Genomic DNA, 26,160 nt, shown 5'->3' on the forward strand with positions numbered 1-26,160 from the left:
GCTTGGATTTTCCCGGGTGTGATCGTGGAGATAACAGGTGGGCTTTGGAGTCAAACATAAGTTCTGAACTTGACTACGGCATGACATGAGCCAGTCATTTCTTGAGCTTCATTCATTCTCGTACCTGGAACTAACCAGGTAGTGAACAAAACTAACAAGATCCCTGCACCCACAGCACCGACCTTAAAGCAGAGAGAGGAAATCAGACATTAATAACATAAGCAAAATTTATGAAGAAGCAGTACACTAAATAAGAGATACAAATGACTGTTAAACATGAAAGTGTAACTTTGCAAGGAAGAAAAAACATGCAAATTAAAGTTTCCAAGAGATACTTTCCACCTCTTACATGGCAAAGAAAAGAATTTTCACTAACATAGTTGTGAGGGAAACATGCATTTTTCATTTGTGGCTAGTTGGAATATGACTGATACAATGTCCATTAAGAGCAGTTTGGCAGTAACTACCAACATTTAAAATGCATATAACCTTTAATGCCCTTATTTCAATTCTAGGAATTTATTCTGTAGGTATTTTTGCAGGAAATGACTTTACATACAAAGTTATTCAATGAAGCATTGTTTGTAATAACCAAAGCCTGAAAACAACCCAATGCCTAATAATTGAGGTTAAAAATTTATGGTAAGTCCGTATTATCTAGTATGTGAAAAGAGACAACTATTTACATATTGACATAGAAGAATTGTCAAGATACATTATTAACTGATAAAAACAAGGTGCAGAAAAATGTATATAGTATCTGTGTTAATAAAGAGAAGGCAAAAAGTGAGGAATATTATGCACATAATTGCTTGTCTACTCAGAAAATATGTTAGATATCCAAAATGCTAAAAGTGATTACTAGTAAGGAGAACAACTGGATAGTAGAGGAACAAGGAAGAGACTTTTTACTCTATACCTTGTGTACAATTTGAATTTTTTTTACCAAGTGGATGTATTACCTATTCCTATTAGAGAAAATAAAATTAAATGAAAAGAACCACATAACTATATAATTAGAAGGTTGGTAAATGCTAATGGAGAAATACGGAGTAGAAAGAGCAAATAACAGGGAGATCCAATATAGACTTGTTTGGAAAGAGTAGTTTCCCTGGATAAGAGGTTTTTAAAAAATGAAATCTAGGAGATAAGGCATTAGCTTGGAGAACAAGGGATGAGGAAGTGGGCAGCCCTGGGAGAATCCTAAGGCAAAGGAAGAGTTTGTGCAAAGGCCCTGAGGATGGAAGAAGTTTGGCCAGTTTGCAGCACAAAAAGACCAGTATGACTGGAAAGAAGAAAGGGGAAGGGAGTTGGTTGCAAGAGGTGGAGAGGTAGGAAAGACTAGTGGTGTAGATCCACAGAGCTCATGTGAGGGATTTTATTCTAAGGGCACTAGAAAGGCACTAGAGAGTTCTGAGCAAAGAGTGACACGGTCAGACTTAAAGAGTTCGTGTTAGGTGCATCCGGCTGGCTCAGAAGAGCATGTGACTCTTGTTCTTGGGGTCATTGAGCCCCACATTGAGCGTAGACACACTAAAAAAAAATAATAATAATAAACAGTAAAAATAAAGAGTTCATGTTAGCTAATGAATCAAGAGGGGGATAAGGACTGATAATCTGGGAGAGACCACATGATAGTGCAAACAAAAGACAATGAAATAGTTCATTTGACTAGAGTGAATAGATTCTCAAGGATGTTAGAGGCAAAACAAATTTCCTGTGCTATAGAATTGGATATGGGAGAATGAGAGGAGGGATAGATATCACAGGAAATGACCAGGTTTCTAACTTTAAAAGCAACTGGATGAAAAATAGTACAGTCAATTACTGAGATGGGAAGTCTTAGGGAAGATGTTGGTGGAAAACTCATAGGCACACTTCCCAATGTATAAAATCTCCCTGAAAGGGGTCCTGTGAGGACTACATGACATTCTTAATGCCTGTGTTATTAAATAAATATATATTGTTACTATTGTATGTTTATATATCTCTCCTTGGATCCCAGATCTTAGGAAACAGATGGAGCACTTTTTGTGCAAGGGCCTTTTTTGTAAGAAAGTATGTTGATTTCTCAAATTAATAACTAAGCTTAATGTGCTTTAATTGTGTAATTAGGAACAAATTCCTCAAAAAAACATAGTATCTTCACAGGAAGATCCCAGAATTACATAGACACAATTCTTATATAAGAAATGGGTCTTCATTTCCCTTAGAAATCTTCCCTGGATGTAATTTTGCCTATCAGGATCATTTCAGTCATACAGCTGGTTAAGGCATTCCAAACAAAAATACATTCGTCTTTTTCTCTCCCATGGTAGGGCTTAAGGAAGCAGGGGAAAGAAAGAGCTACACCCCCGAAAAAGAAAAGAAAAGAGGAAAGGAGGGAGGAAGCGGGGAGGGGAAAGGGTCTGTGCTAATAGGGTCTAACAGCCAGCTTTGTTCTGATGCCACCTTCTAGGCAACTCTAGCACAGCACCTAACGCCTCTTATGTGGTACTGAGCCTCCCAAAATTCATACCACCAACTCCTAAGGGTCAGCCAACACCTAGGAAACACTATAAAATAACGAGAAGCTCCATGGACCTTCATGGAACATTTTAAATATACCCATTCCTGATACTACAGATATACTCAACAGTGAATGTGGACAAAGGACTATACATTGCATTGTGAGAAAAAATACTGGCAACAACTCAAATCACCGGGGATTATTTACATAAACTGAAGTACATCCATACTAACCCACGTTATAGCCAGTAAAATACTTCAAGATGGTGAAATGATTATATGAAAAAAAGTAAAGTAAAAAATATGGTATGCTTCTGTTTCTTAAAAAAATAAGGTGGGGAGAGATTCACATTTTGTAAATAGAATTAAGAAGAAATTGCAAGAAACTGATAATGATGTTTGTCTCCGTACAGGGAGCAAAGAGGGCTATGGGAAACAATGGGAAGATGACTTATTTTTCATTGCTTACCATTGAATAAAATTTGACTTTTTATTATTTATTTTTAATTTTATAAATTACTTAATAAAATATGTAAATGAAACCACTTTGAAAATTCTCATTCCTAGAATTCACTTCTGATTTGGATCTTGAAAATCACAAGGTCCTATCCTAGCAAACAAAGAAAAGGACGGATCAGCTAGAAAATCAAAAATCTTTTAAAACCCATCAGAAAGATAAGGACATAAAGAAACATAAATGAACCAATCTCCAGAAAGTGCTACGTCCTTCAGAGGAGAGAAAGACCCATGGCTGTTCCTACTCCTGGCTGAACTATGCTGGGAAGAGGAATCCACCATAGGGGAATAATGAGAAACCAGATGAAATTTAACAAAATTTTAACAGGTCCATATAGACTGGCATGACATTTGCAACAGGAGGACCCAAATCCACAGAATGGGGTCTGCACCCATTCACCAATCTTATCTCTTGGGTCTTAACCAGGTATGGGGAGATAATAGATGAAAAGTGGGAGTGGGGTAGGAGAGTTGAGACAGATCAGTCCTGCCTAAGAGGTTAAGTGGAGCCTCTCGCAAGTGCAAGAGACCCTTTAAATGAGGGCACAAAGGAGGAACACTAAGAAATCCATCAGAGGTACTCTTGAAGGTTAAGAGTGGGGCAGGAGAGCTGAGAGACTCGTCCCCAAAGCATTGTGGGCATTATTCCTTAAAGGCTAGTGTAGGACACATGCAGGAACTGAGAAAAATACCTTCCAAACCCCATTCCAGTGATCAAAAAAACCTGGTGGCTAGGTCAGTTTTTTACATTGAGACTTCTCACCTTTCCAAAGACTGATGACTTTGCTGAGAAGCTAAGTCAGATTTCTGGAATCTTGCCAACGTCCCAAACCCAGGACTTACTGAAGGGAAAGTGCTGATTCTGCCTTCAAAACATTTAAAACTAATGGTGGATTTAATTAAAATAAAGCCCATACCTAGGTTAACTGAGCCACTACTCAAGTTGGTTGAAAGAAAAATGGGCATGCCCCATTTTGCCCCATTTTGCAGATCAGATCCAATTTCTATTTTTTATGCAAAATGTCCAGCATACAATCAAATCAAAGGCATGTGCAAAAGCAAGAAAATAAGATCTATGGTAATGGAGGAAAGGTTCGATAGAAGCAGAATTAGAGACAACCTAAAGATCAGGATCTTTAAAATATCTCTGGTTAGAATGTTAAAAAAATCTGGTGGAGGCCAAATACTGGAATCAATAGATAAGATAGGGTTTTTTGAATAGTGATGATAAAAATGCTTTAAAAAATCTAGTGGAAATGTGGACAATGTTCATGAAGAAAGGGGAAATTTTAGCAGACACATGTTAACTACACAAATATAATGAAGTGCTAGAAATTAAAAATACAATATCAGAGTGCCTGGCTGGCTCAGTCAATGAAGCCTGTGACTCTTGATTTCAGGATTGTGAGTTCAAGCCTCACACTGAATGTAGAGTTTACTTTTTAAAAAAAAAGTTTATTTAAAAAAGGAAAATACAGTATCAGAAATAATTCTTTAAATGGAGTTAACAGGAAAGCATTCAGGAAACTTGAGGACAGCTAAATGGAGAGTATCCAAACTGAGAACAAGAAAAAAGAATGTTGAGATCTACAGGATAATATCAAATCATCTAATATATATGTAGTTGGAGTCCCAGGAGGAGAAGAGAGGTGAGACAGTATGGAGCAAGAGAAATATTTGAAGAGATAATGGACAAGAAATATTCAATATTAGTGAAAAACATCAACACAGATCCAAGAGATTAGGTAAAACTCTATACAAGGAGAAACAATTTCTAGTCAATCTGCTGATTATCAAGATAAAGAGCCAATGTAATCATGGGAGGGGTGGGAGGGTGAACATACATTACCCACAGATAAATAATAAAAATAAAGGATGACTTATGACCAGAAACAAATGAGACCTGAAGATAGATAAATGACTCCTTTAAAGTACTGAAAAAAGAAGGAAAGGTCAACACGGAATTCTAGGGGCACCTGGGTGGCTCAGTGGGTTAAGCCTCTGCCTTTGGCTCAAGTCATGATCCCAGGGTCCTGGGATTGAGCCCCGCATCCCCCTCTCCCTCTCTGCCTGCTTCCCCCTTGACCCTGCCTGCCTCTCTGCCTACTTGTGATTTGTCAGTCAAATAAATAAAATCTTTAAATAAAAAAAAAAAAAAAACACACAGAATTCTATATCCAACTAAAATACCACTCAAAGGGCACCTGGGTGGCTCAGTGGGTTAAGCCTCTGCCTTTGGCTCAGGTCATGATCTCAGGGTCCTGGATCGAGTCCCACATCAGGCTCTCTGCTCAGCAGGGAACCTGCTTCTCCCCACCTCTCTCTCTGCCTGCCTCTCCGTCTACTTGTGATCTCTGTCAAATAAATAAATAAAATCTTAAAAAAAAATAAAATAAAATACCACTCAAATACAAAAGTAAAATAAAAATATCCTATGGTGGTGCCTGGGTGGCTCAGAGGGTTAAACCTCTGCCTTCAGCTCCATGATCTCAGGGTCCTGGGATAGAGCCCCGTATTGGGCTCTCTACTCAGCAGGGAGCCTGCTTCTCCCTCTCTCTGCCTGCTTCTCTGCTTACTTGTGATCTCTGTCAAATAAATAAAATCTTAAAAAAAAAAATCCTATGATATATAAAAGCTGAGATAATTCATCTCCAGAGAAACTACAAGAAAAGAAATGCCCAAAAAAAGTCTTTCAGATTAAAGAATGGGGAGTCTAGAAATAACCACACATAGTCAATTGATTTTCAACCAAGATACCAAGTCAATCTAGTAGGTGAAAAAAAAATTTTAAAACAAATGTTGCTGAAACTGGATATCCATGTTGAAATAAACCTCATTTTGAATACAAAAATTAATTTGAGATAGATCATATATCTAAATGTAAAACTCCAAAGATGTAAAGCCTAAAACTACTGAGATGGATCATACACTATCCATGTCAACATAAAACCCCAAACCCCAAAACTTAAAAGAAAATATGTTGTGACCTGGAGGTCATACAACTATAAAAGAAAAAATCAGACTATCAAAATAAAAATTCCTGCTCATCAAAATATCCCAATAAGAAAGTGAACAGATAACCCATTGTCTACAACCAACCACCACCAAAATCACAGTACATATATCCATTATAAGGACTTGTATCCAGAATTCACAGAATAATCATCGTAAGACGACAATTCAATGGGAAAAGACATGAAAGATACACAAATGTAAGGTAAGCATCTGAAAAGTGCTCAACATCATTAATTATCAGGGAAATGTAAATTAAAATCACAGGTTATTTCATACCGACTAAAATAGCTAATAAAAAAACACTAGCAACAGTAAATGCTGACAAAAGATATGGAGCAACTAGAACTCTCATATACCACTGATGGGAATACAAAGTGGTAAGCCACTTTGAAAAACAGGAAGGCAGTTTCTTAAAAAGTTAAACATACACTTACCATGTGACTCAATAATCTTCTGCTGTTAGGCATTTATCCGAGAAATTAAAACGTGTCCATAAAACAAAATTTTAAATTTATATAATAATATACATAGCAGTCTTATTCATAATTGCCCCAAGCTGGAAACAACCTAAAAGTTCGTCAATAGGAGAATGGACAAACAAATGGTGGTATATTTACAGAATGAAATACTACTTAGCAATTAAGAATGATTTACCAGAACATACGATATTGTTGAATCTTTAAAGCATTTTAAGTGAAAGAAGAGTGAGATGCAAAACAGGACATATTGTATGATTCCACTTACAGGAAGTCCAAAAGCAGGCAAAAAAAATTCTTTAATGCTAAAAATTAGAGTCGGAATGGGAGGAAGATTATTTGGAAGATGCACAAGAGAACTGCATGGGATAATGGTAATGTTCTGTATCTTCTTTTGGGTTGTTATCGCACAGGTGTATACATTGTCAAAACATCAAACTCAGCATGTAAGATGTGTTCATTTTATGATATATTGATTTCTATGTATCAATTTAAAATATGAGTGGAGGATTCCTATTCCAGGAACATCTGTCTCCAAACCATTACTGACCTATCTGATTTGTTCTCCTCAGTGTCTGTTCAGGGCTAGGCCTCTAATTATAGAATTTATCTTAAAGAACACACAACTGAGTGTCTCAAAGAAATAACATTTAGAATCTATGAAGCAATTTTGTTGAAACAATAGTTTATTTCCATTGGTTAGTGGGCAACCATTTGACCATCGTTAAGGCACTGACTTGTACTAATGACTTCAACGTAAATAGATGGTATAATAATTAACCTACTCTATTGCAAGCTATTAAAAAAAGTAAAAATTAATTCTTCAAAGGCATGTAGAACACTATCACTCTTTGATATTTGCAGCCATGACCTTCACAATGTTTCAGAACAGTTGCAGGATTTTTTGATACAAATTCGTTTCCTATCCAAAGAAGGCATCTTTTCCCAAAGCTGTCAGACACTCAGTTATGTTTCCTTCTTTACTAGAAAATGTTTTAGTATTTGCTCTAGTAATGTAGAAATGAACCACAAGGCAGGGTTATATGGTAGGAATTTATTAATGAGCAAACAACTTTGTTCATACCAGGAAGACCAGCAATTAGGTTATAAATGAGCATATGCAAGAACTTACAATTTTAGAGCATTCCATCAGAATGTCTACTGCCCAAGTAGGCCCACAAGAGGTGCTCCATAAATGCTGGCTATCGTTTTATGCCGTACTCCCTCTGAGCAAATGATGTGACCTGCAGAGGGAGAGTACACACAAGGAGCCTCCCTGTGAGAGTAAGCTGGGAAATTCATTGAGTGTATTTATAATCTAAAAACAAGATTGTGTCCCTCAGAAAATTTAAGATGAAATCCTACTTTGCATGTTTGCTCAGTCCTCAGTAATCCCACCATGGCGCACTGATTCCAGAGAACCAAATCCTCACTGTACAACCCCTAGTCACAATTCTAAGAAACAGCCATTTAACGCACACTTCAGTGGCTTCTAGGGCATAGCTTTGTTCTTCTACATACAGAAACCAACTTCAGCCATCAGAAGGCAAGCTAAAATCTACAAAGCAAGGGTTCAGCCTAGAGAGCTCTCTGAAGAATTAACTGTCTACTATACAGAGTTAATTTAACATTCCTACGATCACCTTCAAAACTCCTAACCTGAAAGTAACTTGAATACCCTATGGCAAAAGCAGACAGCTTGAAAAGCAAATACCAAACTTTTATATAGGTGCCAAAGACACCAAGCTGAGCAATGTTACTCTGTGCATAGGGAATCAAGTCATCAGCTCACAATAGGTTAAGACTGACCCTCTGAAGAGGGTTTGAGAATATGAAGCTTGCTTCTTAACTCTAATTAAAACACTAGGGTGGTTCTCAAATATGAGGCTGAAAAAGGCATACTTTGTGTCCTTCTTAGTAGAGTATCTGAGGCTAACAACAAAAGAAACGCTTTGAATGAAGAAAAGCCAAAAAGAACAACTGGTCATTGAGTCTCCAGGGCAATCTTAAGGCTGGAAATCCCTTAGCCAGTGTATATAATTTTAGCAGATACTTTTGGCCAGGCTGTCTGAAGCAGCTATTGATAAAATACTGTAGCGGTCAAAATATGCTTCCAGGTTGCCACTGTCTGGGGAACCTTGGCAACCCATTGAGTCTTTATGTTGAATCAGTGTTAATAGCTTCCCGCAAACCAGGAGACTTCTTTGTTCACTGCGGTACCTCCAGCAAACAGTGCCTGATACCGTGGGTATTCACTGAAGGATTTTAGGTTTGAATTTACATTCAGCCATATACAAAAGGAATACCTCAGGAAAATTATTTTTGAGCTTCTGTTTTCTTATAAAATGGATATGGTAACGTCTATAAGATTTTTTTTATTTTTAATTTTTAATCTACACTACACCCAATGTGGGGCTCACTCACAACCTGAGATCGAGAGTCACATGCTCTTCTGAGTCAGCCGGGATTGTGAGTTTAAAAAATACAGGACCTGAAGCAGTAAACACTAAGTAAGTTAGCCATAATTGTCTATGATATATTAATACTTTGTATTTATTTTAAAAGAAAAATTTCGGGGCATTTTGGTTTTGTCAAAGACTACTTTTGTGACATGCAGCTAGCAAACCATGACCTACCAAATCTGCCTCCCAACCCAGAGGGGTAAGCTCTCAGGAACCACATTTGTAGAGATGATGCTGGCTGTTGGTTTCTCTCCACAGTTAATATGTGACACCTAGAGCTACAGGGTTGCTGACAGGAAAAGCCGAAGCTGTTACAATGATTTGGATATACAGATGATACACAATGCCAGTTTAGTTCCTGGATCCAATCCCATCCTGCCTTTGGGAGTCTACAGGACAGCTCTGGGTGTTTGTTTGGGGGATTTTTGGCCTAAATTAGTACTAGCATGCTTATTATTTGTAACTAGACTTTTCCAACTAGTTTTCTTTGATTCTCAAAATAACCCCATAAAACAGACAACAGAGCATGATGGAATGAACACATGGAATTAGACAAGCACGACCCTGCCATAAACTAATTTTTGAGTGAATTGTCTATGAACCTGTTTTCTCATTTATAAAATAGAATAGCAATGTTTACTTTGTTTTAGGGCTGCTTATAGGATATAGATAAAATAAGGCATCTGGCAAGAAGCACTCAGCAAGTTATAGCTCCTATTGGTATCCCCATTTTACAAAAGAAAAGCCCATAAAAAACTATGAGAAATTTAATATTTTTTCCACCACACCACATGGGGAATAAAAACAGGAAAATCCACCGTTTTAACACACGAGAATGAAAGCAACAGTGAGAAACTTGAGACTCAAGTGCTCTGAATTTAACTCTGAGTGATTAAATGGAATTATACATGGACTTGGCACAAATAGCTTAATGACAGCTTTGCTTATAACCCTTCAACTACCTTTGCTCAGACTCTAATTTACTCCCCAGATAGATCTGTCTCCCTTGGGAATAGAATATATTGCCAGCTTATGTGAACTTTCTACTCTGCTTGTCGTTTCTATTCTTCTTTTGGTTTTGTGAAATGAATTACGTTTTCCAAGGTGGACTACAAACCAGAAAACTGACAAAAAACAAATTGGGCACTTTGCACTAGACCCTTGGAAGACAGCAAACCACAAAACCTAGTCAGAGCCTACAGTATAGCCCTTTCCTGAGCTTGTGAATTTGCCACAGGATCATTGTCCTTTATGACCTAGAGTGCTCACCTATACTCTTTCCTTGAAACTACACACATCTAGATCAACTGTCCCAACCTTGTCTGCATGTGTCAAACTGTGTTGCATAATCATCAGGAAAGGGGTAAGGATACTACTGATACCTAGGACCCAACCAAAATGATTAAATGATAATTGCTATGGGGTACAACCTAGGCATTAGTTTTTGTTCTGCCTTTTAAGTGATTCCAGTGTGTCAGACGGACAGTGGCGTTCAGTAGCAAACACAAGATTAACATAAATTGCAAAACAGTATGGCCCAAGTTTTTTCTTTAACCTACATTTAAGAATATTGTGAATTACCAACATCTCCAAATTGAGAATTCACGTAATGTGTATTTCAGGTGCTCCTCTCAGTGCCCACAGTAGTCTATTAAAATATTTACCTGGCTATTGGAGATATGATTTTGGGATGCCTTACTTGACACCCCTGGATTACTGTAATAAAGTTGTGCTTTTGGTGCTGCCAGAGCTGCTACATATCAATGTGTGTGATTGATCTATATGCTAATTGACTCCTACTCTGTAAATGGCCCTAAAGAAGCATATCTGTAGTTTCAGATTTAGTCTGAAAACTGCTTTTCAAACAAATTCTCATTTTTCCCAACCTGCTACTGCCTAGAGAAAGGCTAACAGTCGCCTTAAAAAATGATTTAATTTCACAATAAGCAACAAATTAAAACTCAGAAGTTGTCTGTTTACTCCTACAATAGGCACTATTTATTTCCAGTTCAGCATTTCCAAATTAGCAATTTCATCTTGGGAGATTAAGAAGCAAAATACTCAAAATGAACCAGAAATACATCAACTTTATCCCCAAAGAAACCTGACAAAATCTGAGGGGCCAAAATCTGAGGGAACACCTTTTCCTGTTCCTGAAGGAGTCATATGCCATCCATTTCCAAGAAATGCTGAGAACAAGCAAATTTCAGCTGTTTTGTACATTTTCGGTTATCACTTATAAAACAAATTCTGTAACAAGTTCCAACAGGCTATCCAAAATTCTTTATATTAAAAACTCACTTGAACAAATAACTAGACCAATTAACTGCAAATTGCTTTGCCACTGTATCAAATCAAAGAATGCTGAACCCTTTACTCTCAACTATCACAAATGATGGTCTTCCCATGAGGACAGTCCTAATCAGCAAGGTGGCAATAGCTATTCTTTCATGGCTGGTTTCATTTAATTGGGCAAAACACAGAGCCACATTAGTTGAAACTGCAACAAATCAAAGATCAGAGACAGTACTTAACATTCCTCGAACAGTAGCAGTGACAGGCAGGCATTTATATAATCTCTTATGTGGTTTAAAAGCACAATGCTGTAGTTAAGAGCTACTTTTCCTGGTACTGAATGCTAGGTCATTCTGAGACCAAATTAATATACAAAGAGGTAGTACAACCTTGATGAGTCGCAGATAGAAGAAACTGAAATCTTGGGCAAGTTACTTAACCTCATTGAGCCTTATTTTCTTCTTTTGTAAAACAGAGCAATTTCTACACCTCCGTAGACAGTAACAGAAGGTAAAGTGCTTTGCAGATAAAAGTGATACATGAACTCTCATAAGTATAGATCCAAATAAAACCAAATTAAATTGTCTTAAAATCTGGATTTGGCTAGAATATCAATGATGGAGATCTCCGACTTAGGGGGACCTTCTCTAAGAAAAAACTCTCCCTCCACCCCTACAGGAGACATTCCAGTAGCTTTTAAGAGTGAGCTAAATGGAAGCAATGTAAGGGAGTTTAAATGACTTAAAATATTTTACGTTTAAAAAATGGGACAAAAAATCTGAGCATCTAATATCACTGTAACAACACAAAGAGCAATTTAAATTCAATGTTCAATACAGAAATTGGAAAGCTTTCAGAAAATGCTCTGAAAGTTTCATTAACCAAGTTAATTGTTGGGGATGGTCTCATTCACAGTTCCCTGCAAAGAAACGGAAACAAATCTTGTCATTTTATATTAAGTAGGAACAGTGAATAAGGCACGTAATAATACAGGTGACTTGGGCCACCAATATATCTTTTTTTTAACTATAAAAATAAACATAAGTAACTAATGGAATAACAAAATAAAAGTTTATTTTATTAGAATTAGGAATGTTCTTTCCCTCTGGGCAACCTGAACAGTCCAGTTACAATGAAAATCTAAGAACAGTTATTTCCATAGCACAGGGTGCTCTATGCACAAAATTACAGGGTTAGGAGCATTTAATCAATTTACCGATCTGATTGTCTCACCAACCCGCCCCCTCCCATCCCCCAAGTGCTCTATACCGGGATTTGTAGCTAAAAGATTTTGTTACATCAAGTCCTTTTCTCTCTTGTACTAAATTTCAGTTCCTAATCATGGCTGAACCACATTTTACACTGCAGATTCAACCATTTCAAATCAAGTCAGTCAGTCTTGGATCTGTTATATATGTGTGTATGTATACACATGTGTATTTAATATATTTATTTAAACACACATAAAACACATACAATCTGGGTCGCAGCAAATTACACAATTTAGAGTTTGATGATATTATATGCTACTCAATTTTACCACTGTGTGTATCCTGAGCTTTGGATCAAAATTTTATTGAAAGTCATTTAAAGTCCATCTACTGCTCAATGAATTGTTCAAATGAAGCATGCACTTTCAAGACAAGGTAACTGCCCTCAAGAAGACAAGGAGACCCTGGTGCTTACCGTGAACAGAGCCCTCTGACAAAAAGACTTAGGTAGGTGAAATAGGGAAGCTGTCATACAATATGGCTTGCCTATCCCAGCTGGGGTCACTGAAGCTACTAACAATGAAAGTAATAAACTCAGGGAATTCTGTCAAATATGGAGATAGCTGTTAGAAGCTTGAAAGTTCAGAAAAGGCCAGTTCACCTTGATCCATACAAATCAGGGAATGCACCCACAACTGCAATACCCTTAGGTAATATGCCAACACTGAAACTAAAAAGCATCTCTAAAAAGCACTCTTCCTCCATGGGTGGGACTGATATTATGAAGTACACACACTGTTTTTGGATACTTGTTGCAAGACGAGCATGTAGAGAGGATTTATGACACTGAAACCTAGATACTGCAGTTAATAAGATTTTTTAAAAACACCGCACATACACAAAACATTTTAAGGGAGCCACATATATCTAGATAACAACTCTGGCTTCTTTTCAAAGTTACCAGGAAAGGAACTCGTTCAAGCTTTCTGTTAAAAAAAAAAAGAAAATCTCCTTAGTTTTGAAAAATGTCTTTTAAGATTGATGCAGTCATTTAAAATAAAGTCAAATGAATGATGGGGGAGAGGAGAGAAGAGACTATGGAAGAAGCAGACACTGAGTTCAGATTTGCACCTGAGGTGGCAAAGGAAGGAGAGGGTAAAAGGTATGGGTGAAGTTGATCCTAAAGCGACAAGTGGTTTAAGGAAGCAGCATAATATACTCAGCAAACATTCACTGATTTTTGATGGGAAAAGAACAGTTGCAAGTACATCTCATGTAACAACCTTTTTCTAAAAGGAAAAGTAGGGTTGATTCAGCAAAGCCTAACTTAGGCAAAAGGCCAGAGGAAAGTGAACCTACTTCCCAATGGAGTAATAAGATGTACAGTGCAAGAGCAGACAAAGCTGCCTCACAAATGGTAAACACTCCCTAGGCGCAAGTCATTTAGAGGAAGACAAAGAGGTCATGAAAACTGGTATTTAATATTAAGACCTCTTGATCTAGTTGCCTAGTTCACTCTGCACTCCTGTATAAAACTGACAGATTTAGGGATGCTGACCTGTTGAAAAATACCACAGCCGGAATGGCCTAAACAGGTATACAGTTAATAAAACCACCACCATCCTTTACTTTTAACATAGCTCTTAGTAGAAATTTCATAAAAATGGACATCACAGCTAAAATGCATTATTAATTCTCCTATCTGCTGACAATAGAAAAGAAGCAAACTCAGTGATTTCTATTTAAATGCACTAAATGGGTATATTATGTTCTAGGGGTGTTTGCCTTCAAACTGAACCCACAGCAACACACACAAGCAATTTCAGTATCTGCCATTTTAAATTCACAATCTGAAACTAAGTGAATGGCTATTTATTTATATTTATATTTAAAGCAAAAACATTCTATTTGACACCCTAATGTAAAGAAGGGGTGAGAGAAGAGCCATAACTAAAATCTTAAAAGGCTCAAAAGCAGCAATTAAGGAAGAAAAAAAAAAAAGGAAAAAAGTGAAATGTTTCCTCTGGATGTGATAGGGAGCATAGGAAGCCTTCAGCTGTGTGCATGACACAGGCACACAAAGGGTTTATTAGGTAGATGAATGAGGCCATGGAGCGGGGAGGAGGTTGGGGACTGGGTCATTCTTAACGACAGCAAAAAGCTCCCTGTTGTAGCCTTTATTCAGGCCATGGCATTTAGTCAGAGCTTGACCTCCCTGTCCCTGATCAAGAGCTGGAATTCAAGGCATGAGGCCCATGGCCAGCAACGGACATATTAGAACGAGAAAGGGCAAAGTAATCTCAGGAAAGGAAAATCAAAGAGCTCTAGTAAGGTCTTCCAGAGGTGCTAAACCAACACACCTTTATCCCAACCCTCAACCCTGGAAAGATAAAGCAAACTGAAAGAAAATGCACAGCAAATAGACATAATCTTGAAGATTTTTAAAGAATAAATATTTTTTTGTAATTAAACATTATGCAAACACGTGCCACGCTTGCTTTGTCCATGCATATGCGCTATATACAATTTTGAAAAATACTGTGTTGTCTTCTTGTTTTAAAAGTCATATACAAAGTTTTTTTGTTTTTTTGTTTAATTCCGCTTGCTGCCTACCCCCGTCCCAGCCCCAAGAATTTTCTTTACAAGGAACTAATTCACTAATTCACTCATGACCTTGGGGTATGAGAGAAAGAGAGTCAGTCTGTGTGTGTAGGTGTATCTGTATGTGTAGGGAGGAAGGGGAGGAGGGCCTTTACCAAAGTACAACAAAATGGCTGGTTTGGACATGAAAAGCAGTGTCAAGGAGCTGTTTTAAATTTTAACTGTACTATACTCGGAAAAAGAAAAAAAAAAAGGAGTCAGCTTTGAGAATGAAGCTACGTTACAAGTTAAAGTTGGAGGGCTTTTAGTGTGTCTGTCACACTTTTTTGGCGGCCTAGAATACTGTTGTACAATGGTTTATCTACCTTTTTTTTTTTATTACAATATAATTTACTTAAACTTTCCGTTAACAAAACAGAATTCTGGTACTACAGACCAGAGGTGTCAGAATAGGCTTAGTGCCTCCTTGTTTGTGTTTGTTTTGTTTTGTTTTAATTGCATGAGCACTCTAGATGGTAAAGTTTTCAGAGTTCATTTTATGCAGGGCCATTCTCAGTCCTCAATGTACTCCCACAGATCTTTTTCATAGCCTTCATGCACATGCTGTAACAAAACCCTTCGTCGACTCTCACAGTATCTGCAATCAAAGAAGAAGAAAAAAAAAACACTTGTCAGCCTCCAATAATAAAAAAAGAGGCATTAACTTATTTTTTAAAGGCACTCCTACAGTTTAACCAGACTTGGAACAAGCACTTGTTTTTTTTAATAGGCGCATCTTCAGGTCTAGATGTACACAACAAACCGTTTTCTAATTTTAAAAAGGTATTCTTCAAAAGCTGTGATTCCCGGTTTTGAGAATTAATTTAAGAGTAATTAAATGTTAGAAATACCTAAGGCCCTTAGAAAGCATTTGATTCAATTCTGTCATTCTACAGATAAGTAAAGTTTCAGAAAGAAGTACAGGGTTACTGATTCACTGCTATAAAATCTTTGCTGTGAAAGTGACTATAATATAAACACAATGTAATAGCTATAGTTGACTAAGGGAAGTGAAAATATTACTTGGGACTGAATCTCCAAGTCTTCCAAATGCCCAAAGGTTTCTACCACTATGAAAAAGATATTAATATCTGCCAGGAAACAACTTTGGCAGAAATAGCTCCATATTGAGAAAGCAAATATTTTGCAACTTTATTAGCTTAAGAGGCAGCAGATCTGGAAGTATCTTCTAACCCTAAGACAAAGTAATCCTCTCCTTAGGAAAAACAAATCTAAGAAAAACTGTAAAAGAGCTTGGTTAGCTCACGTGTCGACAGCCATGATTCCCAGAATCCCCAGACTAGACAGAGCCAACATCCTAATCTCAACCTTCCTCCTAATAACCATTTGCCCTTTCTTAGGTTCTTTCTTCCTCACAATGTGGCAACTAAGTAGAGAAAGCTGAATGGAAGAAGCAGAACTAGCCAGTGGGATAAATGCTTGACAAGCACTACTATCTGCTATTTGTTGCCTAAACGACAGAAGCAATCTGTGGGAAACATGGCAGCAACACAGTTACTGAATATGCTAAATCCAAGTTCCACTATCATCTAATTTGGTCACTAATGCACAGGGCCAGGAACTTCCACTCAACAACTGGTAAAGAAATCCCACCTGTACTTATCTTGTACTTTCTGCTTTATATCCTGTAGAGAATCTTGGGAAATATCTCGTTCGAGGTAGCCCGAAAGCACCTCTGTGGCGTTCTCTAGATCTGCTTGGTTATTCTGCAAGAGAGGAGGAAGAATACATAGTAAAGTAGGGCTTAGATGAAAGCTAAAAGATATACCATCCTGGCTGCTGCTTTGCCTACAGACTATTCTCAACACTGACTTTTCACAGGTGATTTCTGCACCTGGAAACTCTTTGTAACTTTCACCTCTAACAACTTGTTCTCCTTTTTTCAGGATAATTTTTTATATTTTTAGAAAGATCTACCCATTACCACTGGAAGAATATCGAGAAAAAGTCCTGAAAAGGATTAGGAAAAGTCTTTTGGAATATTCCAGCTCTGCAAACTGCTATCTGCTAAATCTCAAAAAAGAGGGGAAACTTGAGGGAAAAATATAAACCCATTCCTGGTTACAGCTGGCTGTACCTAGAATAATGCACGGAAGATTAAAATTGTTACCCTTTACTACTATGGCTAGTTCTGTACATTTACCCATTTAAATCCCATCTGCTGGTCAGGATTATTGTCTAGTCACCTATAAGTGTCTTATGCATCAATTTTTAACATGCAGTTTATGTTAGTTTCAGGTGTACAATATAGTGACTCAACAATTCTTTACTTAATGCTCATCACAAGAACCATCTGTCACCAAAAAATGTCAATACCATCTTAATGACTATATTTCCCATCCTATACTTTTTCCTTTTCTTTTTCTTAAGATTTTATTTATTTGACAGACAGAGATCACAAGTAGGCAGAGAGGCAGGCAGGGGTGGGGGGGAAGCAGGCTCCCCGCTGAGCAGAGAGCCCGATGCAGGGTTCGATCCCAGAACCCTGGGATCATGATCTGAGCCAAAGTCACATGCTTAACCGACTGAGCCACCCAGGTGCCCCTTTGGATCAATTTTTAAATGAGCGCCTCTAGTTGAAAAACCTTTACTCCTAAAAGCCCCTGTTAGTAGTCACTACTTTTCCACCAAAGGTGACCACCATATTAACTTCTAATACCAGGTATTAGTTTTGCCTGAATAAAGACTTTTACTGAGAACTTATAATTTGCCAGGTGCTATATAAGCAATATATGTGTATTGTCTCACTTAAACCTTGTTAACATCCTTGAGAAGTATTTATTTCCATTTTAAAATGAGATTTAGGGGGGCGCCTGGGTGGCTCAGTGGGTTAAAGCCTCTGCCTTCAGCTCAGGTCATGATCCCAGGGTCCTGGGATGGAGCCCCACAACCGGCTTTCTGCTCAGTGGGGAGCCTGCTTCCCCTCTCTCTCTCTGCCTGCCTCTGTCTACTTGTGATCTCTCTCTGTCAAATAAATAAATAAAATCTTAAAAAAATAAATAAATAAAATGAGATTTAGGTGACATTAAGTAATTTGCTCCAAGTCAACAGAGAGAAAAAGTGCTGAAGTCCAGTTTTAAATTCAGGGCTGACTCCAGAGCCTGCACACTTAATCACTAGCTGGTTAAACCACATCAATCTGAATGCAGTTTAGGACAAGAAATCTAAATTCTGAGCAAATAGAAATCTTTAAAACTCATATATATCTTATCTATGAAAGTCCAAGTAGTCCTATGACACAGGGATTCCTCCCCCCCTACCCAGTAACTATTCCTACCTCAAAGATAATGGACTGGTTATTCTTTTTGAGGTAGAAAGCGAAGACATAAGTGTACATGAGTGTGGCACGACACTGGCAGAGGACATCAACTGCTTTCTTCAGGAATTGCACCTCAATCCAGGACATGTTGTGCTGTTGCATCTCCTCCATTTTCTGCTTCACCTGAGCATAGAGTTTGTGCTCAAAGCGTAGACTCTGCATGTGGTTCATATAGCGATTACAGTAGAACAGGTACCTCTGCAGGGCTGCCCTAGATCGCTGTCCCATTAAGAAAAATTATGGACATGTAATTATAACAAATATATCAAATACACACAAAAGCTGATATATTTACAGGTGAAACAATATAGGAATTTAGGGTAAAATCAGGAATAAACAGGTATCTCTTGCCACCTTTTGTTCTTTAATACTTCTATGAATATCCTACACCTGTTATTTCCCAATATGGCAGCACTGGCAACCTGTGGCTATTTAAACTAAAATAAAAAATTCAGTTTCCCAGTGCTCAATAGCCACTTGTGGTCAGTGGCCATAAAGAACATTTCCATTATAGAAAGTTCTATAGGATAGCACTGTTCTGCAGTATGCAATAAGCAAACAAGTTAAGAAGCATCAATATTTTAAAGTAGAAAACAATAGGCAGCCAGACATCATCTAACTCCTCATATAATACCAAAGTAAGTCTACAGTATCAACAGATAGGTGTCCCTCTGACTCCCCAACTGAGTTTGAATTTGAGTATCTAGAATTAGCCACTGGTTTCAGGAAATACAGAGATAAAAGAACCTACTAAATGATACCAGGAGTTATAATCAGCAAAATCCAGAATGTGAAAAATTTAAAGGAATGACTTAGTCTCCTCAACAAATTAATAGCAACATGGAGGGGGTAAAAAAAGGAACAGTAGACCTATAGATTAGAGAATACTCAAAGATACCAATCAAATCCAATTTGTGGGCCTGTGTAGATCCTGATTTGAACCAACTATAAAAGAAAATTTATGAGATAAATGGAGACACATGAACATTGGATAGTTAAGGATATTAACAAAGTATTGCTTTAAGAACATATAGATACAAAGATAAAAATGGTATTGCAGTTATAGTAAAAGTCATAGTAAAAGAGTAAGGAAAATATACTTTAAAAGTATATTTAATGATACATGAAGTATTACCAAAGAAACAATATGATATCTAGTCTAGATTATAATATCAGACTGCAAAAAGAATTCACTGTGGTCTCTCACAGTATACTGTAAGTCTATAGAGACAGACTTTTTTTTTTTAAAGATTTTATTTATTTATTTATTTGACAGGCAGAGATCACAAGGAGGCAGAGAGGCAGGCAGAGAGAGAGAGAGGGAAGCAGGCTCCTGCTGAGCAGAGAACCCGATATGGGACTCGATCCCAGGACCCTGAGATCATGACCCGAGCCGAAGGCAGCGGCTTAACCCACTGAGCCACCCAGGCGCCCCTAGAGACAGACTTTTTAAAAAAGTAATATTATTAAAAAAAAAAAAGCAAAGTAATATTGTTATCGATAGTGCCTAATATGCAGAAATTAATAAATGTTTGTTAAACGCAACCACTATGAAAGGGTTTCTTACCACACATATGTATTTCCTTTTTTTTTTTTTTTTTTAAAGATTTTATTTATTTGAGCAGGATAAGGGAAAGAGGGAGAAGTAGACTTCCTGCTGAACCAGAAGCTTGATGAGGGACTTGATCCCAGGACTATGGGGTCATGACCTGAGAAGGCAGACGCTTAAGCAACTGAGCCACCCAGGTGCCCCTGTGTATTTCTTTTTACTGTCATTTCCTTTTCCTCTCCTTATGCCTCAGAGACTACAAATAGCACAGAGCTACCAGGCCCTATGGTTGGGTTCCTATTTAGAAATACTATGAACCACATAATTAGCCAATCACATGATCCAGTATCATGCAACACTGAAACATCTAAAAAAGCCTATTATTACTACTCAGGAATCAGAGAAGTATCAAATCAATGCTTATACACTGGAAAATTGCAATATTAATGTTATTAAGTATGTGTTAATCGAAAAATTAATGCCAATTATGTCTAAAATCTAATATGTAGAAAATAATCTGCTTGGCATTTTATCTCCCCCCAAAGCATTAATATTCTCAAGTCTGTCAAATTTCCAAGATTAAATGGAAAAAAACCAAACTACCAAATTAAAATATATGATGTTAGTGGACTTGATTTAGTAATTGATTTAATGATTCAGTAATCCTAAAAGCTTCTCACTAAAATACCTCTAAAATTCAACATGAACCCATTCTACCATTGCAAATAAGACCAACTTTTTTTTTTAAGATTTTATTTATTTATTTGAGAGAGAGACAGTGAGAGAGAGCATGAGTGAGAAGGTCAGAGAGCGAAGCAGACTCCCCATGATGCTGGGAGCCTGATGTGGGACTCGATCCCGGGACTCCGGGATCATGACCTGAGCTGAAGGCAGTCGTCCAACCAACTGAGACACCCAGGTGTCCCTAAGACCAACTTTTAAATCAAATGCTAGAACCTGGACTGAGAAATGCACTGAGTGATGACCTGAAAATACTTTGGAAGAAAACCCGAAAGAACAAACCTGACTGCTTAGAGCTTAGAACAGAGATGAGCAAACTTTGGCCTATGAGCCAAAATCCAGCTGCTGCCTGGTTTTGTAAATAAAGTTAACTTGAAACTTTGTTCAACTTCTGTCCATAACTCTTGTCATGCCTACTCATCTTGGTCTATGGCTGATTTAGCATTTCAAAATCAGAGGCAGAGTTGAATTGTTATAAAGATTTGGAAAGATACAACAAAGATTTACATTGTTGTATAGTCTGTAAAGCTAAAAATATTTACCACTGGCCCTTTACAGAAAAAATATACTGACTCTCCTGGTCTAGAAAATAAAATCCAAATGTCCACCATGAATAGCACCATGGCACATACGTTAAGTCAACAACTTTCTACAAAACAGGTATACACCTTTCCAAAGTACTCAACTATCCATCTCCATTCTTTCTGGACTGTGTATCAACCTTCTTGTACTTTCTGGACTGTGTATCAACCTTCTTGTACTACAACGCCCAGTGAATGCTATTCCAGGTTACCAGAGTAGGTAAGGTGAGGAAAGAGGCCCGATGAGCATGCAATGGTGTGCTCCATTCTGAGAGGAACAGCTCCCACTAAATAAGTAAATAAAGCCACTCATAAAATCTCTCTCTGTACACCCACAGGATCAGAAGATTCTAGTTTAGTCCAAAAGATGCAAAATAGAAAAATAATGTGTTGTAGGGCCTAGAATCTACATGTTAGAAACTGGTTTAGAAGCTATGCACAATATAATCCACCCTCCCTGTAGATCTCAGAAAGAGTCTACCAGCACCCAAATCAGACCAAGGATAACTCATATATTTTCTCTACTGGTGAATACCATATCTGGCTAGCTCTAGCAAGATTACACTTCATTCAGAAGGAAAAACTAAAAGCTATACCACAGTAATTAAGAAAAATATAATGCAGCTTAAGAAAAAAAGAACATTTTTCTGTAGACTATTTTCTATAGGATAACTATTATCAGAATTAGAATAAACTTTAGAGAAATTTATGGTTTCTTCAACAGGATTTAACACAATCGTGACTGCTTAAAACAGGAGCAAGCCATAAGAGAGAAAGGCTAAGATTAAATCAAACAACAACAGAAAGAAATGCAATGACAAACTGAGCTAAATAAAAAAATACAAAAGTAGAATCAAGTCCAAATGGGAGGTTGGAAAAGCATGACTCTCATATAGAGCTTTTATATTAAAACTACATAGCATGATGCATCTCAAATTGGGAGTTAAAGCATACTCAATGGGAGTGGAGCAGGGGAGATAAATGATTTGGTCTAAAGAAACCATGGGATTTAGAAGTATTTTAAAATCTGATGACAACCTAAAGAAAACACAAACACTCTAGGATCATTTCAATAAATTTATAGTTAAGAACCCAAGTTTTATTTCAGGTCTTACATTTGTGAAATGGCTAAAACTGGCATTAAGCAACATTAACTTTTTTTTTTTTTAAAGATTTATTTATTTAACAGAGAGAGAGAGAGAGATCACAAGAAGGCAGAGCAGCAGGTGGGGTGGCAGGCGAGGGGAAGCAGGCTCCCTGCTGAGCAGAGAGCCCGATGTGGGGCTTGATCTCAGGACCCTGAGATCATGACCTGAGCCAAAGGCAGAGGCTAAACCCACTGAGCCACCCAGGTGCCCCAGCAATATTATCTTTAACTGCACTAAGCTAATAAGGAAAACAAGTGACAGAGAATACATCAATGATAAACTCTGATCAAACCAAATCAGATGCACTATAGCAATAAAGATTTGCAGTAACTGAGATCTAGAAAGTTGGTGGGAAAACAAGTTGCCACATGGCACTTAGTAGAATAGTAACATTCAATTTAAAAAAACTTGGGCCGGGATGCCTGGGTGGCTCAGTCTGTTAAGCATCTGCCTTCCACTCAGGTCATGATCCCAGGGTCCTGGGATCGAATCCCACATGAGGCTCCCTGCTCAGCGGGGAGCCTGCTTCTCCTTCTACCTGCTGCTCCCCCTGTTTGTGCTCTCCCTCTCTCGAGACAAATAAAATAAGTAAAATCTTAAAAGAAAAAGAAAACAAAAAACTTGGGCCATCCAACAGTTTATCAATAGTAACTTAACTTCAACAATTTACTTGTCAAATTAATTTTAACTGGAGTCTCATAGGTTTTGCAGTTTTCTTGGTTTGGCTATATAGTTGTAAAAGAGCATTAAGAGTCTACAGTTGGTTTTATGTTGAAACATTAAAGTAGTATCATAGTGAATATAACTTAAACTAACATTGGAATTTGTGGGCATTTTTTTTCCACAGATGGGGCACCTGGGTGGCTCAGGTCATGATCCCGGGGTCCTGGAATCGAGCCCTGCATCGGGTTTTCTGCTCCTCGGGGAGCCTGCTTCCTCCTCTCTCTCTCTCTGCCTGCTTCTCTGCCTACTTGTGATCTCTCCCTGTCAAATAAATAAATAAAATCTTTAAAAAAAAAAAAAAGGATCACAGATATTTTCGAGAATCTGTGCAACACCATTCATCATTTTGTATAGCTTTTTAAAAAAGTGACACAGAACTCTCACTTCTAACAATATGATAGATGAGACTATATATATCCTTTTGTACTTATGGTATTTTCAATTAGAAAGAAATTTTAAAAGAACATTTAATTTTTTTTAAAGATTTTATTTATTTATTTGAGAGAGAGAGACAGCGAGAGAGGGAACACAAGCAGGGGTAGGGGGAGAGGGAGAAGCAGGTTTCCTTCTAAGCAGGGAGCTCAATGTGCGATTTGATCCCAGGACTCTGGGATCATAATCTGAGCCGAAGGCAGATGCTTAACAAGTGACCCACTCAGGCACCCCAAGAACATTTAAAAAGTCAAAAAATAAGCAACAGATGTTTTGAATGACATCCTAGTAAGGAAAACCATTTGAAAAGAATATTTTTGGGACACCTAGGGAATTTCAATATGGAATAGATGAATGTAATAAATAACTAAATTCCAAGACTCTGCAATTAGGACAGAATTACCAGGCTGAAAGGAACTCAAAGTGTTGAGGAGGGTAATTCACACCTAGTGTTTGAATCCTTCTACAACAGTGAGTTATATCCTAACCAGTAATAGGGAACTCTCCCTTCCTGAGGTAGTCCATTCTAAATCAGCTCATCTATAATCCTTACCACTTGTTGATGAATAATGAGGTTTCAAAAAAAAAGAAGAAAGAATGCATTATCAACAGCAGCAAAACTATTTAAGAAGTATTGTTCTCTAGACTCCTTGCTGTAGTGAGAAAATCTTGTCTTCAAAACTACTAAAATCCAGAACTGTGCTACATGACTAGATTAATTAAAAGCAAGCAAGCAAACCTATAAACAGGAGTGCTACTGGTAGACATCTTGGGTAAGATTCCTTTTCTAAACACACAGATACCCAGTATTTACTGGAGTGCCTTTCCATAACTCTTTCAGAATTGAATTGTCCCCTAATAAACACTGAAGCGCATTCTTGTTCAACTATCGCCTAAAAATAAAGGTACTTACCTCCTGTGCATCTCTTGCTGCCTTTGCGTCATCCTCATTATAGCGGTTACAGTTGTACCTTAAAGTAAATTAAGAAGATTCTGTAAGGCCAAAATCAATGAAAAAGGAACAAACCACAGAATTTTAGCCTGGATTCAGAAATATCTAGAAGCAATATTCTTCTTTATACAGGCAAACTGAGGTGTTTAAAATGCCCAGGGTTCTACCACTATAACAGAATTACAGGACTGAAAGGAATTCAAAGTATTGGATTCCCCACCTCCTGAAGTAGTTCATTCCAAATCAGCTCACTTGAAATCATTAGAAAACACTGTCATTCTAGAACTTCCATTCCTGACTGCAGTTTGAGTCTTTTTTTTTTTTAAGATTTTATTTATTAATTTGAGGGAGAGAGAGAGAGAGAGAGAACGAGTGGTGGGGAGCAGTAGAGGGAGAGAAAGAAGCAGATTCCCTGCTGAGCAGGAAGCCTGCCACAGGGGTTAATCCCAAGACCCAGAGATCATGACCGGAGTTGAAGGCAGATGCTTAAATGACAGAGCCACTCAGGTGCCCCTGCAGTTTGAACTTCTAACTCCGTTTTTGAAGAAAGAAGTCTTATTTCCTACGCTTTCTGTTATTTATGTCAAATATTTCCAATTTTTCCAGTTACCTTCTTATCTATATAAACCAAAGGGAACCTACAGCTGATGGACTACTCTTTAACAGTTCCTATGCTATATGCTTTACATGCTATTACAGTTTACAAGAGTCACTGAGAACTGATGAGAACTGAATGACACACAAAATGAGAACCAGGGGAAATGTGCCCAGAGGGCAGCTCAGAGTGGAGATGAACAAGACTGGCAATTCCCTTGTTCTGATTAACTCTACCTCTGCTTTTCTGGGAGTCTACATCATGGGAGTAGCTGATACTTGAGTGCTTACTACGTATCACCCATTTACTACTAAAGCCTCTAAATGTACTATCACATTCAATTACCTGAACCACCTTATGAAATGTGCATTATTATCCTCCTTATCCTCATTGAGCAAAGAATTAAGTTTTGAGAAAATAAGTAACATACTTAAGGTCATATAACTAGGGATTCAGAGCTAAGCATTAAACATGTCTATCTCCCAACTGAGGATCACCCCTTATTATGGACTATATATATTTTCACATGCTGTACTCATGTCTTCAGAATCTTTTTACCAGTAATCGTTTTAGATCTAAAAGAAGAATTTTGAATTTAGTTTAAATCTTGTTAAATAGGACTCACTGCTTCAGCTTGTCAAGTTTTCCAGGATTTTAATGGTCTATATTAGATTTACTATCCTTCTATGATGTTACCCCAAAATGTATGGAAGATTCTCTAATTAGTGCAAGAAAGTCATCAGTAAAACTGATCAGAAAAGCAGTACACAGTTTACATGAATAAAAAAGATAAGGACAAAACCTTTCAGCAAACCTTGGAAGTATTTCATTAGGAAGACTCAAATCCACTACCTGTAACTCCAAGAAATAGACCTTCAATTAATCCCAAATATCCCTGTGTGTATTCATAGCCCAGGCCACAAACTTCTCAGCTCACACTGAAACACCTGCTGAGGTCTACAAAACACTCCCTAAT

General features: G+C 37.5%; 1 protein-coding gene across 1 annotated transcript in view; it reads right to left on the reverse strand.

Moving 5' to 3' along the window:
• Positions 1–12,329: 12,329 nt before the first annotated feature.
• The window catches only part of ARIH1 (ariadne RBR E3 ubiquitin protein ligase 1), a 118,152-nt gene continuing 104,321 nt past the window's right edge, over positions 12,330–26,160 (reverse strand). Inside the window, exons 11-14 of the mRNA XM_059371891.1 lie at positions 24,551–24,608; positions 18,422–18,682; positions 16,738–16,850; positions 12,330–15,721 (exon numbers count right to left, since the gene is read on the reverse strand). Coding sequence (XP_059227874.1) covers positions 15,637–15,721; positions 16,738–16,850; positions 18,422–18,682; positions 24,551–24,608 — 517 coding nt within the window. The 3' untranslated portion in view covers positions 12,330–15,636. The remainder of the gene's footprint in view (positions 15,722–16,737; positions 16,851–18,421; positions 18,683–24,550; positions 24,609–26,160) is intronic.

The sequence above is a fragment of the Mustela nigripes genome, chromosome 13 (genome assembly GCF_022355385.1).
Source record: "Mustela nigripes isolate SB6536 chromosome 13, MUSNIG.SB6536, whole genome shotgun sequence".
Classification (NCBI taxonomy): Eukaryota; Metazoa; Chordata; class Mammalia; order Carnivora; family Mustelidae; genus Mustela; species Mustela nigripes.